General features: G+C 41.2%; 1 protein-coding gene across 1 annotated transcript in view; it reads left to right on the top strand.

The window, feature by feature from the left end:
- Positions 1 to 18,917, top strand: part of LOC122799208 (ketosamine-3-kinase-like) — a 407,977-nt gene that overhangs the window by 217,734 nt on the left and 171,326 nt on the right. The window contains exon 3 of the mRNA XM_044068124.1: positions 2,770 to 2,861. Coding sequence (XP_043924059.1) covers positions 2,770 to 2,861 — 92 coding nt within the window. The remainder of the gene's footprint in view (positions 1 to 2,769; positions 2,862 to 18,917) is intronic.

The following is an 18,917-nucleotide window of genomic DNA, read 5'->3' as shown; positions in this document are numbered from 1 at the left end:
CGGATACGATTGGCCAGCACAAACATGAATGGCAAGAAGTTTGATGCCTGTAGCTTCATTCTTTGCAAGTGGGGAAGTAACATTTTCAGCTGAATATATTTGCAGCTCTTACAAACACAAATTACTTTTTTATCTTGAAAGAAAAGGACCATGCATGTATAAGACCTTGCAACTGAAAAATGAGGAATCATTAAAACATCTAACAGTATTATCTCCAGATGTAGGTAAAGAAAACATTTATTTGGTATGCTACCTTTTGGAAAGTGGAAATTGATGGAAAATGAAAGACAGAATGGTATCATGTCATAGGAACTCAGAATATATTGTGTGAAGATGATGTGGCTGAACAACAAAGCCATGTGAATATGGATGGTACCACTGTGTCATTTTGGAGTAGGCTGTCAATACACAGCCCATGATAGTTAGGTTTACCACCTGTTTCTCTTTACGCAGGGCAGTCCCTATTTGGGTGCATGTGCCTGGGGGAAGGGGGCATGACAAATGTCCTGAGATTCTAAAGTGAAAATATTTCCTAAGGTTCCTGTAATAGTTGCATAAACCATATGTTTTCTATATCTTAGTGTTCTGTAAAATAACAGAAACATTCTACAAAAAGGAGTTTTTTTTGTCACTAGCAAAAATCTTATGCTTCCATTAAAAAAAATCCCACTTTGGACCCTAATGAGGGGAGATGACTGGTATAGCTTAGCCATGAAGGTGAAGTTTGATTTGATAGATTTTGCCAGGAGTAAGTAATATCCCCTCACCATTAATCTGGGAGTGATTGTTAAAATTATGCAACTGACTTTTCTGAAAAAGATGTGGCTTAAATCTGTTGTGCAATAAGATGTTTTATAGTACATTTATTTTTGCCGAAAATATTTGTTGTCATCAGCTTGCTAATAATGCACATGTGCATTTTAGTCTGCATACTTATGCATAGCAGTAGATATGGAAACTTGCAGTGTGACCTTAGAGTTGTTGCGATACATTATTTATTTTATTTTTATTTATTTTATTTTACATTTGTTAACCGGGCTGGTCTAGCTGGATACATATCCGTTTTCAGTAGAGGCCCGAGGAGAAAAGCTCCAATACACAATAGAAGTACATAATTAAATTGCAAGATTCAAAGTATTGTTACAACAAGAGAATATAGCTTACATATGCAGGAATGAAAATTTACATAGATGTTATATAAGACAAAAGGACAGACAGGAAATTATACACAAAAACATTAAGTAGTTCCTAAATACCCTGGTTGAAGAACTGCAGTAGTCTTTTTATCATTTGTGTCCCTTGCTGTTTGCAAACCATTAGCCCTCTGCACTCATTTTGCCCATTTGCCCACTGTAGTGTGGAAGCAATCTTACAGTCCATCTCTGAGGTAGCTGTCAGGAATTTTTCCTGTTTTGATCCTACCCCTGACCCTTGGGGTCTAATATGAGCACCTTTATCATTGTGAAGGCCTGCTGTTCCCTTCCGAGCATGTAAGTGCATATAATTATTTGCTGATGAGGGTTGTTATTATTAACTTTGTAAACCGTGGTCACATCTTCACTTAAAACCATGATGTCATCTTCAGTTACTGCACTATCAGCTATAAGGCTATGCTTGCAGTTGACAAAACAGCTACCAGACTACCAGTCTTGCTTCCTAGGGTAGGTGAGCTGGCATATTGCCTCTCACTTTTAAGAGTACAGTGCATGTTCTTTCCAACTTGTATGCCTTGCAATGGCAGCAGCTTTACTTATATTTTTTGTTACTGCTTTACAGATTTTCTTTGCAGTAGTAGCCATCGTTTAGCACAGTTTAAGCGGTGCTATTCTTAGAAGTATCATATTAAAATATTAAGCACTTAGGATGGATTTTGGGCATTAATACTACAAATATGACCAGATATATTTAAAAATCTGATTTTTATTTTACTTTCTGCTATATACTTGATGTTTAAATTATGTTGAGACTGTGTTGATTGATACAAATTTTTTGATACAAATTTTTGTGAGAATCCCACTGTTATGAATTCATCCTTTCTAATTGCTGAATGTTACTTTAGACACTGGAGCACTGCACAGTTAGTTTCTAATTACTAGAATCTGAGATACTCCCCTATTAATGGTTTGTAGAGCTGTGTGTTTTTGCAAAGGAAATGCTGAAACTTGCTAATGTGAAAAAAGTGTTTTTTATGTGACCTGCATGTGGCACTCTTAGAGCTTTTTTAAGACTAGGCACACAATGCATTTTGATTACTTTGTAATAATTTAGCAGGTGTGTCCAGCTCCATGTTATAGCAAGATGAAGCCGTGATTATGACCTAGATGACCAGGTTTGATTAGTGGTCCATGCCCTGGAAAAGCTTAAAGGAGTGAGAAAGGACAGATCCTGCTTGCCTCTCTCTGTTGGAAGGTGGGGATGTACTTGCATGGTGGCACATATGACATGAAAATTTTCCTTGTAGAGATTTGTGAAACTGCCCATGGTGCTTCTCAGGAGTGAGGTATAGTCCAGGTCAGATACCTATGGCACATCCATTTGTGTGGGTTGCCAATAGCTGGTGTGCAAGAGAAGCCAGTTTATAAGTAGAAGACATAGTTTCTCACGGCGAATGGTGACCCCCCCCCCACTCATGGTTTGCACAACCTTTGCCAAGTTGGAATGAAGGGTTCAGTAGGGAGGCTGGGAGGGAATGCTAGATGGTCAGCAGAGGAGCATTGTATTCTTTGGCTTGGACATCATTAACTGTGTTCTTTTTTTTCACTGCTGCAGATATTCAGCAAAGCTTGGAGAGCAGATGGCAGACTTGCATCTTCATAATCAGAATCTGGGGATGAAGATTAAAGCCGAGGAGCAAACCATTGGTAAACTGTACAACTGCTATGTATTCAAGTTAGCAAGTGGTCCATGTTTTAATAATGTATATCTGGTAGGGAGACCCCTCTAGATTTAATGTTTAGCTTCCCTCAAGACTTCAGTCTTACTCAGATAATCTAGTATTAGTTGGAAAATATATTAATTGAACCAGAATAAATTTATTTGTGCACTTTAGCTTTTTGTAAAGTATAAATGTTCTATAACATCACCAGTGTGATAGTTACATCTGGCTGTAGAACTGAAATCCCCTATCCAGTGTAGTTCATTAGAACTAGTATGCAGCACACTTGCTTCTTAGTAAGTACTAGTTTTGTGTGCGTGTATGTGTGATATCGTGCTTCTCCATAGTTTTGCCACAATATGTAGTAGTATAGTCCCTTTTCATGTTTTATACTATGTTGGTATTTGTTGTCTTTTCATTGTTTGTATTTTGTATTGAATAAATTGTCTTAACGTATATTCAGCATTTCTTTCACAGAGTACCATGTTTTATGCTCCTTCCTTAAGTATTGTGCTGTTGTATGGACCTGTTATAAGAATGAAGAGATCCAGAACAGTGACTGGCATGGCCTGTAAAGTGAATGACTGAAATTCTAGCCTTCTTAGTTTCTGCTGTGTTGTTACTGCTGATTTTGGAACACACCACCTTCTCCTATTGGTTTCTGGAAGATTGGAAACAGGCCTGCTTCACTTATTGGTTGTGGAGATATTTAATGTTTGGAAATCTACCTTTCATCCACAGGAACATTGGGGTCTGCATGCTGCAGCTTGTATGTCTCCCAGAAGAATGCAGAGCTAGACCATTGACAAGTGTCATGTACACTGCTTTACAGTTGCAAAATATGCATTGCAGCAGCATGTTCCAAAGGGTGAAATATACTGGGGGGGGTTGTAAACCAAAATCCTAACTAGCTGCCCAAAGTTAGGAATGGTCTCCTGCATGGCTGGCAGACCTCCCCCCAAAAAAAGCAAATATCCTTTAGATTGGCTATTATGTTTATCTTGCTGTATGCCACACAAATATTAAGATGTTCTTCGTGATTCACTGTTGCAGTCATCACATTTGTGTTATCTGCTTGCCCTCAGTCGGCCTGATCAACAAAGTCTTGGGTCCTGCATCAGTTGCTGTCTCATCTTCCATGACGTCAGGTAGTCAGGGGTATAAAGCATGCAGCCGACGCCATTACATCAGTCTTTCTTGCTGTGCGGTGCCTGAAGCAGAAGCACTTCACAAGTGCCAGTTGGCCAACTTCTGAAATTTTCATTTTTGAGTTTCAGAACCGAAGTCTTCAACTAAGCTAAGTACCCCTTTGGGGAAACTTTTTCTTGCTCTAAACTGATGTCAGTAAACGTTAATAATTGTATTTCTTGTGGAAAGTCAATACCTCATAAAGATTTTCATTTGTACTGCATTCATTGCTTAGGCCCTGACCACGACGTATTTCGATGTTGGTTTTGTGCCTTATTTAAACAACAAACTATTCGTCGTCGGTTTATTTACGCTTCTAAATATTTTGGTACTCTCTTCAATTATCCAGATATGGCTTCGGTAAGCCACCCGACTACCGATATTCTGAAAAAATGCAAAGATAAAGACAGAGACAGACCGCAAAGGTCCAAAGCTGCCGACGACACTTCTCCTAAGCTAGTCGCCAGTTCGCCGGTACTCAGTGAGGCACTTTCGCAGCCCCTGATACCCGCTACTTCAGATTCGCAGGCCTCTACTGAGAACCATTCGGAGTCCGGTATGCCGCAAAATGCTTCAACTGTGGAACCTTCGGATGTCTCTACCTTGAATGGGTCCGGAGCCATTGTACAGGCACCGGCTTTTGAGTGTGTATTCAGGCCTACTGACTTGCATATTAAACCGATGCCATCTTCTTCTTCAAGGCCTAAAACTCGAGCCATACCTAGAAAACCGATGCCCAGACCACATGGTCAGGCCTCTATGCCTAAAAAACAAATGATAAGAATGGCTGAAGACCTTATTACTTTAATCAGGGGAAGCCACCCTTCCCCCTCGAAGAGACCTAGGGCTGAGTTTGCTTATGATTCTTCTGATCAGGACTCTGAAATTTCTGTTTCCTCTGATGACCATGATTTACCCTTATCTACCTATGGGGATTCTGATGCAGAGGACTCTATTCCCTCTGCTTCCCCTCCAGAGGATTTCTCTTTTGGTGAAACCTTGCATACTCTTAGGGAACATTTTTGCTGGGAAAGCCAGGATTACTCTGACTCTAAAAAGAGACTTAGGGATTTCTTACTCCTGCCCCAACACAGGCCTTTAGCTATCCCCCCTGTACTGGACATTGTTGATGATGCCTTTTCAGAATCTGGCTTGGCCCCTGACTCGTTACCTCCTGCTACCAGAAAACCTGATGGATATTACAGGGTTCCTGACTCTCACAAATTCCTCTTTAAAAATCCTACTGCAGATCCTGAGACCATTTCACAGGGACCCAAGGGCATTAAGGCTACTACTGCCAAAAATCCTACCCCCTCTGATAGAGATTCCAGGGCGCTGGATAGATGGGGTAAGAAGGTATACACTTCTGCAACCTTGGCCATTAGGGCCTTAAACTGCCAGTTTCATATGTTAAAGAATGAATTAAGTTAATTGATGAAATTTTGGCGCCAAATGATGGTATAAAATGTTAGTCAATTATCATAATTAATGGTTCTGAGGAAGTCTGGCTAGGACAGATGAAAGCGCTTAACCCACGTTGCTGAAAATACCAACATCAGTGTTCTGAGTGTTACTATCGTATGTGCATTGTGGATTAAAGATTGGTTACTACAGAGTTAGTCTTTGTGGATTACTTTTGCTACTCAAACTGTAGTTCTGTTCGAGCCTGAAGGTACGGTGTTTGGCTATCCCATTTCATTGGTTTTAACCTGTTTTTTACTTTCATATGTTAAAGTATCAGCAGCATATTATTGGATTGCTTAAACAGAAAATGATGTTGATTCCTGACTGTGCTGAAAATAAAGATTTACAGGATTTAATGCATTCTGCTGAACAAGTTAGAAACCATGCTTTGCAATGTGGTTTTGATTCACTAGAGGCATCTTGCAGGGCTGTCACTGGGTCTGTACTTAGAAGGCATGTTTGGCTTAACGAGCAATCTTTGCCAGATCATGTCAAAGCTAAATTGCTGGATGCTCCCTTAAACCAAGACCGCAGGTTTGGCAACAAAGCAGAAGTACTTAAAAAGATGGAGGGAAAAGCTAAATCTATGCACACTGTTAAAGATTTCCTGCAAGTACAGCCTCCCAAATTTAATAGGCATTGGCCCTTTAAGAATTGGTCCTTTCCTGCCTCTTCCAGGCCTTCTCATTCCAAACCCAGAACCAACAGAGCTCCCAGGCTTCAGTCCCAAGGTACTCACAGGACTAAGCAGTGGGGGGCTCCCACTTCCAAAACAGGGAGCGGTAATACTCCCCCCTATGGTAAACTGTCTCAATGACTTAACTTTAAATCTTCCAAGCCCTGCACAACTGACTTTTCCTTTAGGGGGAAAGATTGCCCGGCAGGCAAAAAATTGGGAACTCATTACCCAGGACAAATGGGTTTTAAATTCTGTTTCCCAAGGATACAGATTCAACTTTCACTCCTTACCATCCCCAAACGGTTGGCCAGATCTACTCCCAAATCCGTGGACAGAGGCACAAAAGCAAATTCTCTCTCTCTTAAGCATCAGGGCTATTCAACCTGTTCCAGAAGAGGAAAGGGGACAATGTTTCTACTCAAGACTTTTCCTGGTGCCCAGAAAAGACAGCTCCTGGCGTCCTATCCTGGACCTCTCTACCCTAAGCACATTTCTGGTGATCTCAAAACTCTTCAGCAGCTACTTCCTATGCTAGGCAAGAATGCCTGGTTGGCAACACTGGATTTAAAGGCAGCCTACCTGCACATCCCAATAAGGGAATCTTGCAGAAGATACATATGCTTCAAAGCAGGCTACATGCACTATCAGTTCTCTGCACTGCCCTTTGGTTTATCTAGGGTATTCACAAAGTGCCTAGATCCAGTCATTGCATTTTGCAAGCAAATAAATATCCAAATATATCCATACCTGGACGATTGTCTAATTTAGGCAGAAAGCCAGGACATACTATTGAATCATCTGGCATTTGTACGGAAATTGCTAACTTCTCTGGGGTACAACGTAAACGTCAATAAATCACGTCTTGTACCCTGCCAATAAATTGTATTCCTGGGAGCAAGCTTGAAAACAACTTCCCAGATGGCCTTTCGCACGCCAGAAAAACAAGTTCATTTGACAGCCTACTTCAAATTACTGGCCACAAAGACCCAGCTATCTGCAAGTAAAATTCTGCAATCCCTGGGGTTCATGGCTTCCTGCATTCTCCTAATTCCATATGCAAGACTGCATATGAGGAAACTACAATGGTATGTAAAAAGTCTATGGTGTCAACATTTTCAGGATCTAAAAGCAATGATTCCTATCATACCTTGTCTACAGATAGAGTTCCTTTGGTGGGCAGAGGCCTGTCACCAAAGCAAGGGACTGCCATTCACTCTACCCCCTGCCGCCCAAACCCTAACAACAGATGCATCAGACTATGCATGGGGGGCTCACTTGGCAGGGAAGTGCATTCAGGGCAAATGGAACCCAAGTCAAATGCACCTGCATATCAATCAAAAAGAAATGTTAGTTGTACAGAATGCTATGACAGCCTTCAAGGACCACATTCTTCCAGGGCAATTAGTGGTAAAGACGGACAACACCACTGTTATGTGGTACATAAACAAGCAGGGGGGAACTCACTCATACCCTCTCTGCAGACTAGCCTTGGCTCTGTGGAACACCGCCTTGAGCTACTAAGTGCACCTACCGGTTCAATTCCTGCCAGGAAAGCTAAATACACTGGCAGACAAACTAAGCCGAAATCTCATGGACCCACCACGAGTGGAAAACTGGAACCAAAGATATTCAATGTGTTGAGAAACAAATGGGGGAGCCCAGATATAGACCTGTTTGCCTCCCCCCAGAACTACCAATTGGAAAAATTCTGTACAAGGACTCCCCACAAACAAGCTTGGAAAGTGGATGCCCTGTCCTTCACCTGGAAAAACCTATCAGTTTATGCCTTTCCCCCTTTGCCTCGCCTCTCCAAGGTACTACTAAAGATCAAACAGGACAAACCAAGGATGATGCTGATTGCACCAGACTGGCCATGCCAGCACTGGTTCCCCCTTTTGCGCAGTGTCACTGCTGGCACCATGGCACCTGCCTCAGACCCCTGCCCTGCTGTCCCAGCAGGAGGGCCAGATTCTGTACCCCCAGCTTCAAGCCCTGAACCTGACAGCCTAGCTAATTACCTGCTCTCTCCGTTACCATTCCTCAGTAAGCAAGTGTGGGATGTCATTCTGGAGGCAAGGAGGCCTAGTACTAGAAAATCCTGTGCTGAAAAATGGAAAAGATTATTTTCCTGGAACCAAACTCAGGGGATGGGCACAGCAGCGCCCAGTTCACCTCAGATTCTTCAATACTTAACTGAGATGCTGCACAAGGGCCTTTCCTTTTCCTCCATCAAAATTCATGTCTCAGCCATTTCAGCTTATTACAACACAGAACCACCCCTCTTCTCTCATCCACTGCTGAAGCAGTTCCTCAGATGGGCCAAAAACTTAAGACCACCCAGGAGAGCCCCTACTCCAGCCTGGGACATTAACTTTGTATTGGAAAAACTCACTCTACCTCCTTTTGAGCCAGCTGCAAATGCAGAGTTGAAATTCCTTTCTTGGAAAACAACCTTCCTTTTAGCCATCACTTCAGCGAGAAAGGTGTCTGAATTACAGGCCCTCATGGCAGTGGAGCTTTTCATCATTTTTCATATGGATAGGGTCTCCTTCAGGACCAATCCTTCCTTCATGCCCAAGGTGGTGTCCAATGTGGCCCTTAATCAGTCCATTCATTTGCCAACCTTCTTTTCTAATCCACAGAACAAAGGGGAATGAATACTGCACTCCTTAGATGTGCACAGACAACTTAGGTTTTATTTGGACAGGACTAAACCTCTCAGGAAATCTGAACAACTGCTGGTTGCATTTGCTGCAGGGGCAGAGGGGGAGGCCATTTCAAAGCAAACCATTTCTAAATGGATAGGCCATTGAATTAATTTCTGCTGTAAGCACCATGGAAAACCTACCCCACAGGGGATTAGACCACATTCAACCAGAGCTGCATCTACCTCTACAGCCTTTCTCAGAGGTGTCCCTACCTAGCTGCTACCTGGAGTTCTGTACATACCCTATCCAAGCATTACCATTTGCCAATTTTCTCTAAATCCAGAGCTGGCTTTGCCACTGCAGTCTTGCAGGGCCTTTATAGCTGGTCTTAATGCTATCTAATTTCCTCCTCCCATCCTTAGCTTTGGGAATCTACCCAAACGTGATGACTGCAACATTAAAACATGAAGAACATATTTCATTTGTGTACACTTACCATAAATGTAGATGTTTGAGTGTATTCACTGTTGCAGTCCTAGTTACCCTCCCTCCATCCCCCTGACTTTTATTTGCTATACCTCTTTTCTTGCTTTCTATGCTTGAAGCTTTTTGGTGTATTTGCTTTTTTGTTGGAGGTGTAACCTTGTATATATAATTGCTTCCCATTATGGGGCACCTGACATCTGGGCCAAGAAAAACTGATGTAATGGTGTGGGCTGCATGCTTTATACCCCTGACTACCTGACGTTATGGAAGATGAGACAGCAACCGATGCAGGACCCAAGACTTTGTTAATCAGGCCGACTGAGGGCTACTGCAAGTAGATAACACAAATGTGATAACTGCAACAGTGAATACACTCGAACATCTACATTTATGGTAAGTGTACACAACTGTACTTTCCTTGGGCTGCAAAGCATTTATTTTGTTCAGTATTTTGGGGCGGGTAACAAACAGGCAGCTTTCTTGCATCACAGTGCATGGTTCTCCAGTTATTTTCTCGACTAGGAATGCCTTTTGCATGGTTTCTCCATCTCCTCTCTTTTCCTAAGTGTATTTTCAGTGAGTATTTCATTTTCTTCCCAAGGCACAAAAGATCTGGTGTTGGAGAATTGCTAATCTTACAGATTTTCTATTGGTGTGCATGCCATGTGAGAGAGCGACAGCAGGTGTGCGCACACATTTGTATATGTGAGAGCGACAGCAGGGGTGCTCACACATTTGTGTATGTGAGATCATATTACATTGTGATGGGCTGGCACCTCATAAGAGGATCAGTTTCTGTCTTGCGCTTGTTTAGTGCAGTGATAGCTTCCTTTGACTATGAATTGGGGTAAACATTAGTCAAGGAATGAATGAACATTTCTTTGTGCCCAAAAATGGCATTTTCTACAAAATAGTATTGAAACTTCTTAAAGATAGAGAATGCTGCTACATAAAATGTCTTTAATCAAAAAATTATTTAATTTTTAAACAGTGTAAGATCTCAAGTTCAAAATACTGGATATTCTTAGTTGGTCATTTAGACCTGGGAACACATATGCATTGAGTCTGATCTGCCATAATGGCTCTTTTTCCTCCAAATAATCAATCCAAGGGCCCGTTCTATGTTTTTTGTAAGTCGTCTCAACTCCCTAAAATAAAATTTTATGTGTAGGAAAGTTAGAAATATGTTTGAATAAATCATTATTTTGTCGCTTGTGTTTGATTTCATATATATGTTTGGTTTCCAGGTTGTTGTGTGGGCCGTTCCAGTATCCAGATCATGAAAGAATCCTCAGAAAAACTCGTTTGCTCACTGCACTGTGTTCTTTCATTTAGTCCCAGACAATTTAATGCTGCTTTGATGGGGTTTTATAACCTGCCTTCCGTGTGTGTCTCAGTCATTCCCACTGTTCTGAGTGCCCTTACAGTGTTCCAGCTTGACTCTTCTTTTGGAAGTCCCTCTGTTGAGAGGACATGACAGTGTAGATGGTTCATCGTGTTTCACTGTTGCAGTCATCACTGTAGGGTTCTCCTCTGCCGGCAGGCAGTCCTCGGTTGGCCAGAATCCCAAAGTCTGGGTCTGGCATCGGCTGCTCAGCCATGCTCCCTGACGTCAGTGCGCCAGGAGTACAAAGCTGGCAGCTGATGCCATGTTCTCCAGTCTTTCTTGCCGTGCGGTGAAAGCAGTCCGCAAGTGCCGGTCGGATGACTCCTGACAAATTTTATATGTACTTCAGTCCGAAGACTTACTTCTTCTACTCAAAGCTAAGTACCCCGTTGGGGAAACTTTTTTCTTGCTCCAGTCCGATGTCAGAAAAAGTTAACAATTGTACATATAAAAATTACGGCAACCACAAAGTGCAGTCCAATCCACAATAAGCAACGTTAAATTGAAAACTGAAACTGAATCATTCAAGTTAACAAATACTGTGTATTTATTGAAATAGAATCACGACTAAGCGCTTTCGCCAGCAATCTGGCTTCCTCAGAGTCGTTTACCTTACATTCAAGTGCTCTTTATATATTAAACACTCAAAGCTCATTGGAACAATTCATAAAACACACCCCCATACATACAAAACCCCCTGATCTTTACAATTAAATATGTCAACTGCTTAAATCATTATTACATATCTACCTATTGCTAAATTAAAAACAATAAATTTAATGAAAAAATAATAAATAAATAATTATACATTCTATAGCTCATATGTGGTGATGTCATTTCCAAAATATAGTGTGTCTGATGTTAATTCCTAATGTTCCAGTAGTGCATTATTACACAAACTCCTATGTATTTAATACAAATGATTAACACAATAATACTATCATATTAGCAACCAGATAAAATACCAAACATTTCCATAAAAACTAAAAAAACTTGTACATATTAAAATACCACTACAAACATATAATATATGCATATAATGCCCATAATCATTAGGTCCCATATATCCATTGTGTACACTCTTCATAATAACTGGGACCTTAGTTTTAACATGGGTTTGATCGAAATATAGTCATTCAAGCCCGGGGGCCTGCAGGCATCCAATCTTAATTGCCATTCCGTTTCTAAAGCCCCCACTTTATTAACTATATCTCCCCCTTCTCCACAGTCTAAAACACGTCCTATCACAAAAAATGTAAATTTGTTAAAATTCAAACATTTAATACTATGTAAATAAAGTGCATTGTGCTTGTCCTTCTTCCTAATAGATCTAACATGTTCTGCGATTCTATCCTGCAACCTTCTAATGGTCTTACCCACATAGTATGCCTCACAAGATGAACATGATGCCAAATAAATTATATTCTTCGTGCAGCAATTACATTGTCCTGGACAAGAGATGGTGTATTTGTAGCCATGTACACATACATAACTACCCTCATTAATATATCTACACCATCTACAAAAGCCACACTTTTTCATGATGGATTTGTACTGACTCTTACTTTTTCTCTCCAAAATACTTTTTAAATTATCCCCCCTACTGTGTACAAAAACTGGTTCTGAACCCAGTATTTTCTTGATCTCATCACTTAATACAAAATTCCAAATATTTTTTATTATATCAATCAATTCAGGCGATTTAGGGTTATACTTTACAATCATCTTTATGTCAGACCCCTTTATTGCAACATCCGGATTCTGTTCTTTCATGTGTCCTAAACCAGTGTGAAGGACAGGTGCATATCGCCCTTTCCTTTCCCTCAACACATCCCTTCTTACACTTAGTAGGAGCTTAAGTGGATACCCACGATCTAGGAACATTCCTATCAATTTAAAAAGCTCCATTCTAAATTGTACATCATTACTTACCAATCTTGAGGTTCTCACCATCTGTCCCTTAACCACTCCTTTACGATGGTGAAATGGATGACAACTCGAAAAGTGTAATAGTGAGTTTGAATAATTTTCTTTTTTGAAAATATTACTTTCAAATTCTCTATCTGTTTTACTGATAGTCAGATCCAAATAATTAATCCTGTCTTTGTCCCATTGAAATGTAAACTTCAAAAATTCTGTTGTAGTACCCAAATAGTCAACAAACTCAACCGCAGTACTCTCATCACCTTTCCAAAAAATTAAAATGTCATCCAAAAATCTGTTGTACATTAATATATTTGTCATGTATCTATCTGATGAAAAAATGTGCTCTCTCTCCCATGTAAACATAGTTTACATAGTATTAAATGTTTGAATTTTAACAAATTTACATTTTTTGTGATAGAATGTGTTTTAGACTGTGGAGAAGGGGGAGATATAGTTAATAAAGTGGGGGCTTTAGAAACGGAATGGCAATTAAGATTGGATGCCTGCAGGCCCCCGGGCTTGAATGACTATATTTCGATCAAACCCATGTTAAAACTAAGGTCCCAGTTATTATGAAGAGTGTACACAATGGATATATGGGACCTAATGATTATGGGCATTATATGCATATATTATATGTTTGTAGTGGTATTTTAATATGTACAAGTTTTTTTTAGTTTTTAAGGAAATGTTTGGTATTTTATCTGGTTGCTAATATGATAGTATTATTGTGTTAATCATTTGTATTAAATACGTAGGAGTTTGTGTAATAATGCACTACTGGAACATTAGGAATTAACATCAGACACACTATATTTTGGAAATGACATCACCACATATGAGCTATAGAATGTATAATTATTTATTTATTATTTTTTCATTAAATTTATTGTTTTTAATTTAGCAATAGGTAGATATGTAATAATGATTTAAGCAGTTGACATATTTAATTGTAAAGATCAGGGGGTTTTGTATGTATGGGGGTGTGTTTTATGAATTGTTCCAATGAGCTTTGAGTGTTTAATATATAAAGAGCACTTGAATGTAAGATGGCGACTCTGAGGAAGCCAGATTGCTGGCTTCGTGATTCTATTTCAATAAATACACAGTATTTGTTAACTTGAATGATTCAGTTTCAGTTTTCAATTTAACGTTGCTTATTGTGGATTGGACTGCACTTTGTGGTTGCCGTAATTTTTATATGTTGATTCAGCCCCAGTGGGTGGTATGTTCTTGGTTTCAAAGTTAATAATTGTATTTCTTGTGGGAAGCAAATACCTCATAAGGATTTCCATTCTTACTGTATTCCTTGCTTAGGCCCTGACCACGACGTAGCTAGTTGTCGGTTTTGTGCTAGATTTAACCAACGTACGATTAAACGAAGGTACGATTTTGCTTTTCATTATTTCGGTAGACGATCTAATTACAAAATGTCGTCGGACACACTTCCGACTGCCGGAGTTCACAAACGACGCAAGGATAAAGACAGGCCTCCGTGGTCCAGAACAGATGACATTTTACAAGCAGAACCAGCTTCAGGTTCGGCCGTCGTCAGTGAGGTGCGCCATTTGAACGATGGCGAGGAGCCAACTAGGCCTTTGACTATTTCAGCTGCAGGACCTTCGGACAATGCTCCTTCGGATGGGTCTGGAGCCACTGTGCAGGTTCTGGCTTCCGAGGGGGTTTTCAGGCCTACACAGCTTCTGATAAAGGCAAAGACTCCTTCCAAATCAAAGACTTCAGCCCAGGCCTCTTCTGATCCGGGACCCAAGTCCCAAAAACAGTTACTTAAGATGGTGGAGGACTTACTTACCATGATTAGGGTTCACATCCCCCACCATATAAAAGGCCAAGGCAGGAATTGTATTATGACTCTTCTGATCAGGCATCTGTTTCTTCAGTGTCTTCTTCTGACCAGGATTATTCTTTCCCTCCTTATGAGGATTCTGATGTTGAGGAATCCCTTCCTTCAGCTTCTCCACCTGAGTACATTTTAGTCGAATTTTAGTCGAAAAGTTGTTTGTTTGCTGTTTAATTTAATTGTTTGGCTGCCCACTAAAGTGTGCTAGCCTGTACTACTTATTTATTGCCTTTTCTGCAGTTCTGTGTGTTTCTTTTGAAAAACCAAAAAAAACAAAAAAATATTCCTTGTTTTCCTGCCTCTCCTTGACTAGTTTAGACCAGTTTACAAGCCTTGCTGTATTCTGTGCTGTGGTGTAGTTCCTGTGTTGTCCATTGCCTTACTTGGATAGAAGGAAGTTTCCTAGCTCAACAATGGGAGTGGGGAGCCTTAAACAGCCAACCTGTCCTTGAGGGAAGTGACCTCAGCACAAGAAGCTGTAGTAATTGGTCATTTTGGACCATTTCTAGCTCTTTTGAAGTTCCCTGGTTAAAATTCACCTCTGGTGTTTTTTTGAAGCTATACTGCTCAGACACAGCTCCACATGGTCCTGCAGAGTGGTCTTGGCTACAGAGAACTGAAAAAAGTGACTGCTTTCCTGATTAAGTATCCTGCTGTTTTTTATACTTGTTTTACCTTCTAGTGCTTACCTAAAGCAAGATTTAACTGTTTTCATAGTTATTTACTGCATTTTATATTATCTGCACTTAAAAGTACATTTTAGTCGAATTTTAGTCGAATTCTCATCGAAAAGTTGTTTGTTGCTGTTTAATTTAATTGTTTGGCTGCCCACTAAAGTGTGCTAGCCTGTACTACTGATTTATTGCCTTTTCTGCATTTCTGTGTGTTTCTTTTGAAAAAACAAACAAAAAAATATTCCTTGTTTTCCTGCCTCTCCTCGACTAGTTTAGACCAGTTTACAGGCCTTGCTGTATTCTGGGCTGTGGTGTAGTTCCTGTGTTGTCCATTGCCTTACTTGGATAGAAGGAAGTTTCTTAGCTCACCAGTGGGAGTGGGGAGCCTTGAACAGCCTACCTGTCCTTGAGGGAAGTGACCTCAGCACAAGAAGCTGTAGTAATTGGTCATTTTGGACCATTTCTAGCTCTTTTGAAGTTCCCTGGTTAAAATCGGCTTTGCTGCGTGATTATGTGCATAGCGCCGGTTAAACAAGGTTAAACTTCTTCTGGCTCCGCCAAGTCTGCTCTTCAAATTTTCCCTTAAGATAGCTCTACTCTTTGTTTAGTCTGTCTACTAGCTATATTTAAACCTAGCACTTGTTCTCAAAACCCCTCTTATAAGTAAGCACTCATCAAACTAAGGTAAGCACTACATCCACCCCTGTGAATACCCACTTCCCTTAAAGGCACAGCACTTTCCTTATAATATTCTAGCATGTCGAGTGGTAGACTACTAGCATCCTCTCCTGTTCAACTGGTTAACCTGGGAATCTTGAGACAATGCTACAATTGTCTCATGTACACAGACAACCCTCTCCTCCTCCCAACAAACTAAATACATGTGAGAGATGCAACTACTTAGCCAAACTGGAGGTTGAACTCTCTCAACTCAGGACTGGCAAGACCAGACAGGAGGAGAAGGAAACCACACACACAACAAACCCAGTCACACATAGACCTACCCCAACTGCAAACCAAACACATAATAACACAAAAACATACTCAAAGGCTCTAATAAAAAACTTACCAAAACAACAGAGGCTCCCAAAGCAGACACCAAAAAGTACACCACCTCAAAACACAACACATGCAACACATACTTCAAAAAATCAGTGTGTCAAACAAACACAGCCCTTAAGGCCTAACACTATGCCTGATACACTTGTGATAGGTGACTCTATAGTCAGACACACTGACGTTCCACTTACCAGGATGAACAAGGAGAGGATAATGGTGAGCTGCCTATCGGGGGCTAGGATTCGACACATAACACACGCACTCAGGTCACTCAAGGGCACGTACAAATATGACTCTGTCATTGTCCATGCTTGCATGAATGATCTGAGACGTACCTCCCTGGACTACATGAAAAGAGACATAGAGGAGCTCTCTGATTATGTAGCTCAGGCTGGTATGACCCTGACCCTGAGCAGCATCTTGCCCTCACCAAGAATGATGCCACAATACAAAGACAAGATGATTAGCTTTAATAATTGGCTCAATTACTGGTGTCATTCTAGGGGGATCCAATGTCTGTCTGTTTGGGATAACATGCTGGACAAGCCACGTTGCTTTGCAAGGGACAGCTTGCACTTGTCACCACTGGGCTTTCGGATATTGGCAAAGGCTCTTGCCACCCCCATAGTGCCCTTTTTAGGCAAGGCTCAAAAGACAAACCCACCACCTTAGAAATCAAAAATGGAAAAAAATTAAGGGTAATGCTGCTCAACGCCAGAAGTCTAAATCTCAAGATGCAGGCTTTCGAAGCACTCCTCAGCATGGAAAACATTGATGTCTGCGCAGTAACTGAAACCTGGATCAAGGCTCCAGAGAGCACCCCAGCGATACCAGGCTTCACCTCATATCATGCTTTTCAGCCCCACAATCCGGCCCGAATCACAAAAGGAGGGGGAGTGTCCATATTCATCAAGGATACCCACACCTCCAGGTTAGTGGCAACACATGAATCATCGGAGACCATCCAAGTGCAACTAACCATAGGCAAAACTGCTATACAACTGGTTGCATGTTACAGACCACCCTCCCAATCTCAAGAACTCCATTCAGCCTTCCTGAAGACACTGGAGGATATGAATGTCTCACCAAATACCATCATATTGGGTGACTTCAACTACCCTAACATAGACTGGGTGCACTATTCTAGCCCAAACACCCTAGCCCAAAGGTTCCTGGAATTCATAAACTCAAATGCATTGGAACAGTTAGTCACCTCTCCCACTAGGGGTGATAACATACTAGACCTGATCATCACTAACATGGGGTCAAAATGCTCCACACCGGAAGTATACCCCTCACTAGTGAGATCTGACCACAAACTAATCACCCTGGATATACATATCCCACCTCCACCCCCAGCACAAAAGAGTATAGTGAAAAACTTCTCAAAAGCCGACTTCACACTTCTTAAGACTGAGATGGTATCCTTTAAGCCCACTGGGCCAGTGGAAACCACAACCCACAATGCTGAATCCTTCACAAACGCTTTCTACGGACATCTCCAAGAAAGCATGGATCACGCAATCCCAAACAAAACCAAGACCCTCTCCACCAAGGGAAAGCGCCCTGTCTGGTGGACCCCAGCCATAAACAAACTGTATAACAAAAGAAGGAAACTAATGCAAGACAGAGCTAAATCCCATAAAGGGAAGGCAGCTCTGATCAGCACTAGTAAAAAGCTACGTTCTCTCATAAAAACATCCAAGGCCAACTTTGAGAAAAAAATCACCAAAGACACTAAAGATAACCACAAGGCCTTCTTCAGTTTTGTCAGAAACCTGGGCGGGAACTCCCAGATATGCTTAGAGTTGGTACACAACGACAAAAAATTCACTGAACCCACAGATATTGTCAACATTCTGGCAGACAGGTTCAGTGCAAATTTCTCCCCTCCCTCACCCCCAAAAGAAAAAAATACTTATCCCAGCTGAATGTAACCTCCCTGCCATCTCGGATGTTCAGGTGAGAGCCACCCTCAGCAAAGCAAAAAACACAGCGTCAATGGGACCTGGTGGTGTCCCTGGTTGCGTACTAAGTGAACTCCAAGAGGAGCTAAACCTGCATATAAAAATGCTATTTAACCTTAGCCTTGCTACAGGGTATGTACCTGAACACTGGCGTATAGCAACAGTGGTTCCACTCCACAAAGGAGGTGCCTCCACAGACCCTGGGAACTACCGCCCCATAAGCTTAACCAGCCTTGTCTGCAAAGCTATGGAAAGAATCATTATGGAACTCATAAACAGAGACATTGGGGACCTACAGACTCTTGATCCCACCCAGTTTGGCTTTGTAAAGGGCAGATCCTGCCTTTTGAACCTAGTTGACTTTTTTGAAACTGTCACTAGAGCCATTGATGAGGGCAAAGCAGTCCACACAGCCTACCTGGACTTGGCTAAGGCCTTTGACACAATACCCCACTCAGGCATCATAGACAAGCTCAACAGCTTAAATATAAATCCATATGTCACAAGATGGGTTGCAAACTGGCTAAAAAACAGAACCCATAAAGTCAAGATTGCGGGTGCCTTGTCAGATTCAAAGCCAGTAACAAGCGGTGTCCCACAAGGATCTGTCCTGGGACCCCTCTTATTCGGCATTTACTTTTCTGATGTGAAAGCAAACATAGGAGGGTTGTGGCTGACAAAGTTTGCAGATGACTGTAAACTA

This window comes from Protopterus annectens, chromosome 4.part0 (genome assembly GCF_019279795.1).
Source record: "Protopterus annectens isolate FY-2018-M chromosome 4.part0, PAN1.0, whole genome shotgun sequence".
Classification (NCBI taxonomy): domain Eukaryota; kingdom Metazoa; phylum Chordata; order Ceratodontiformes; family Protopteridae; genus Protopterus; species Protopterus annectens.
Note: the sequence above shows the minus strand (reverse complement) of the source record. Positions and strands in the feature narration are given on the sequence as shown.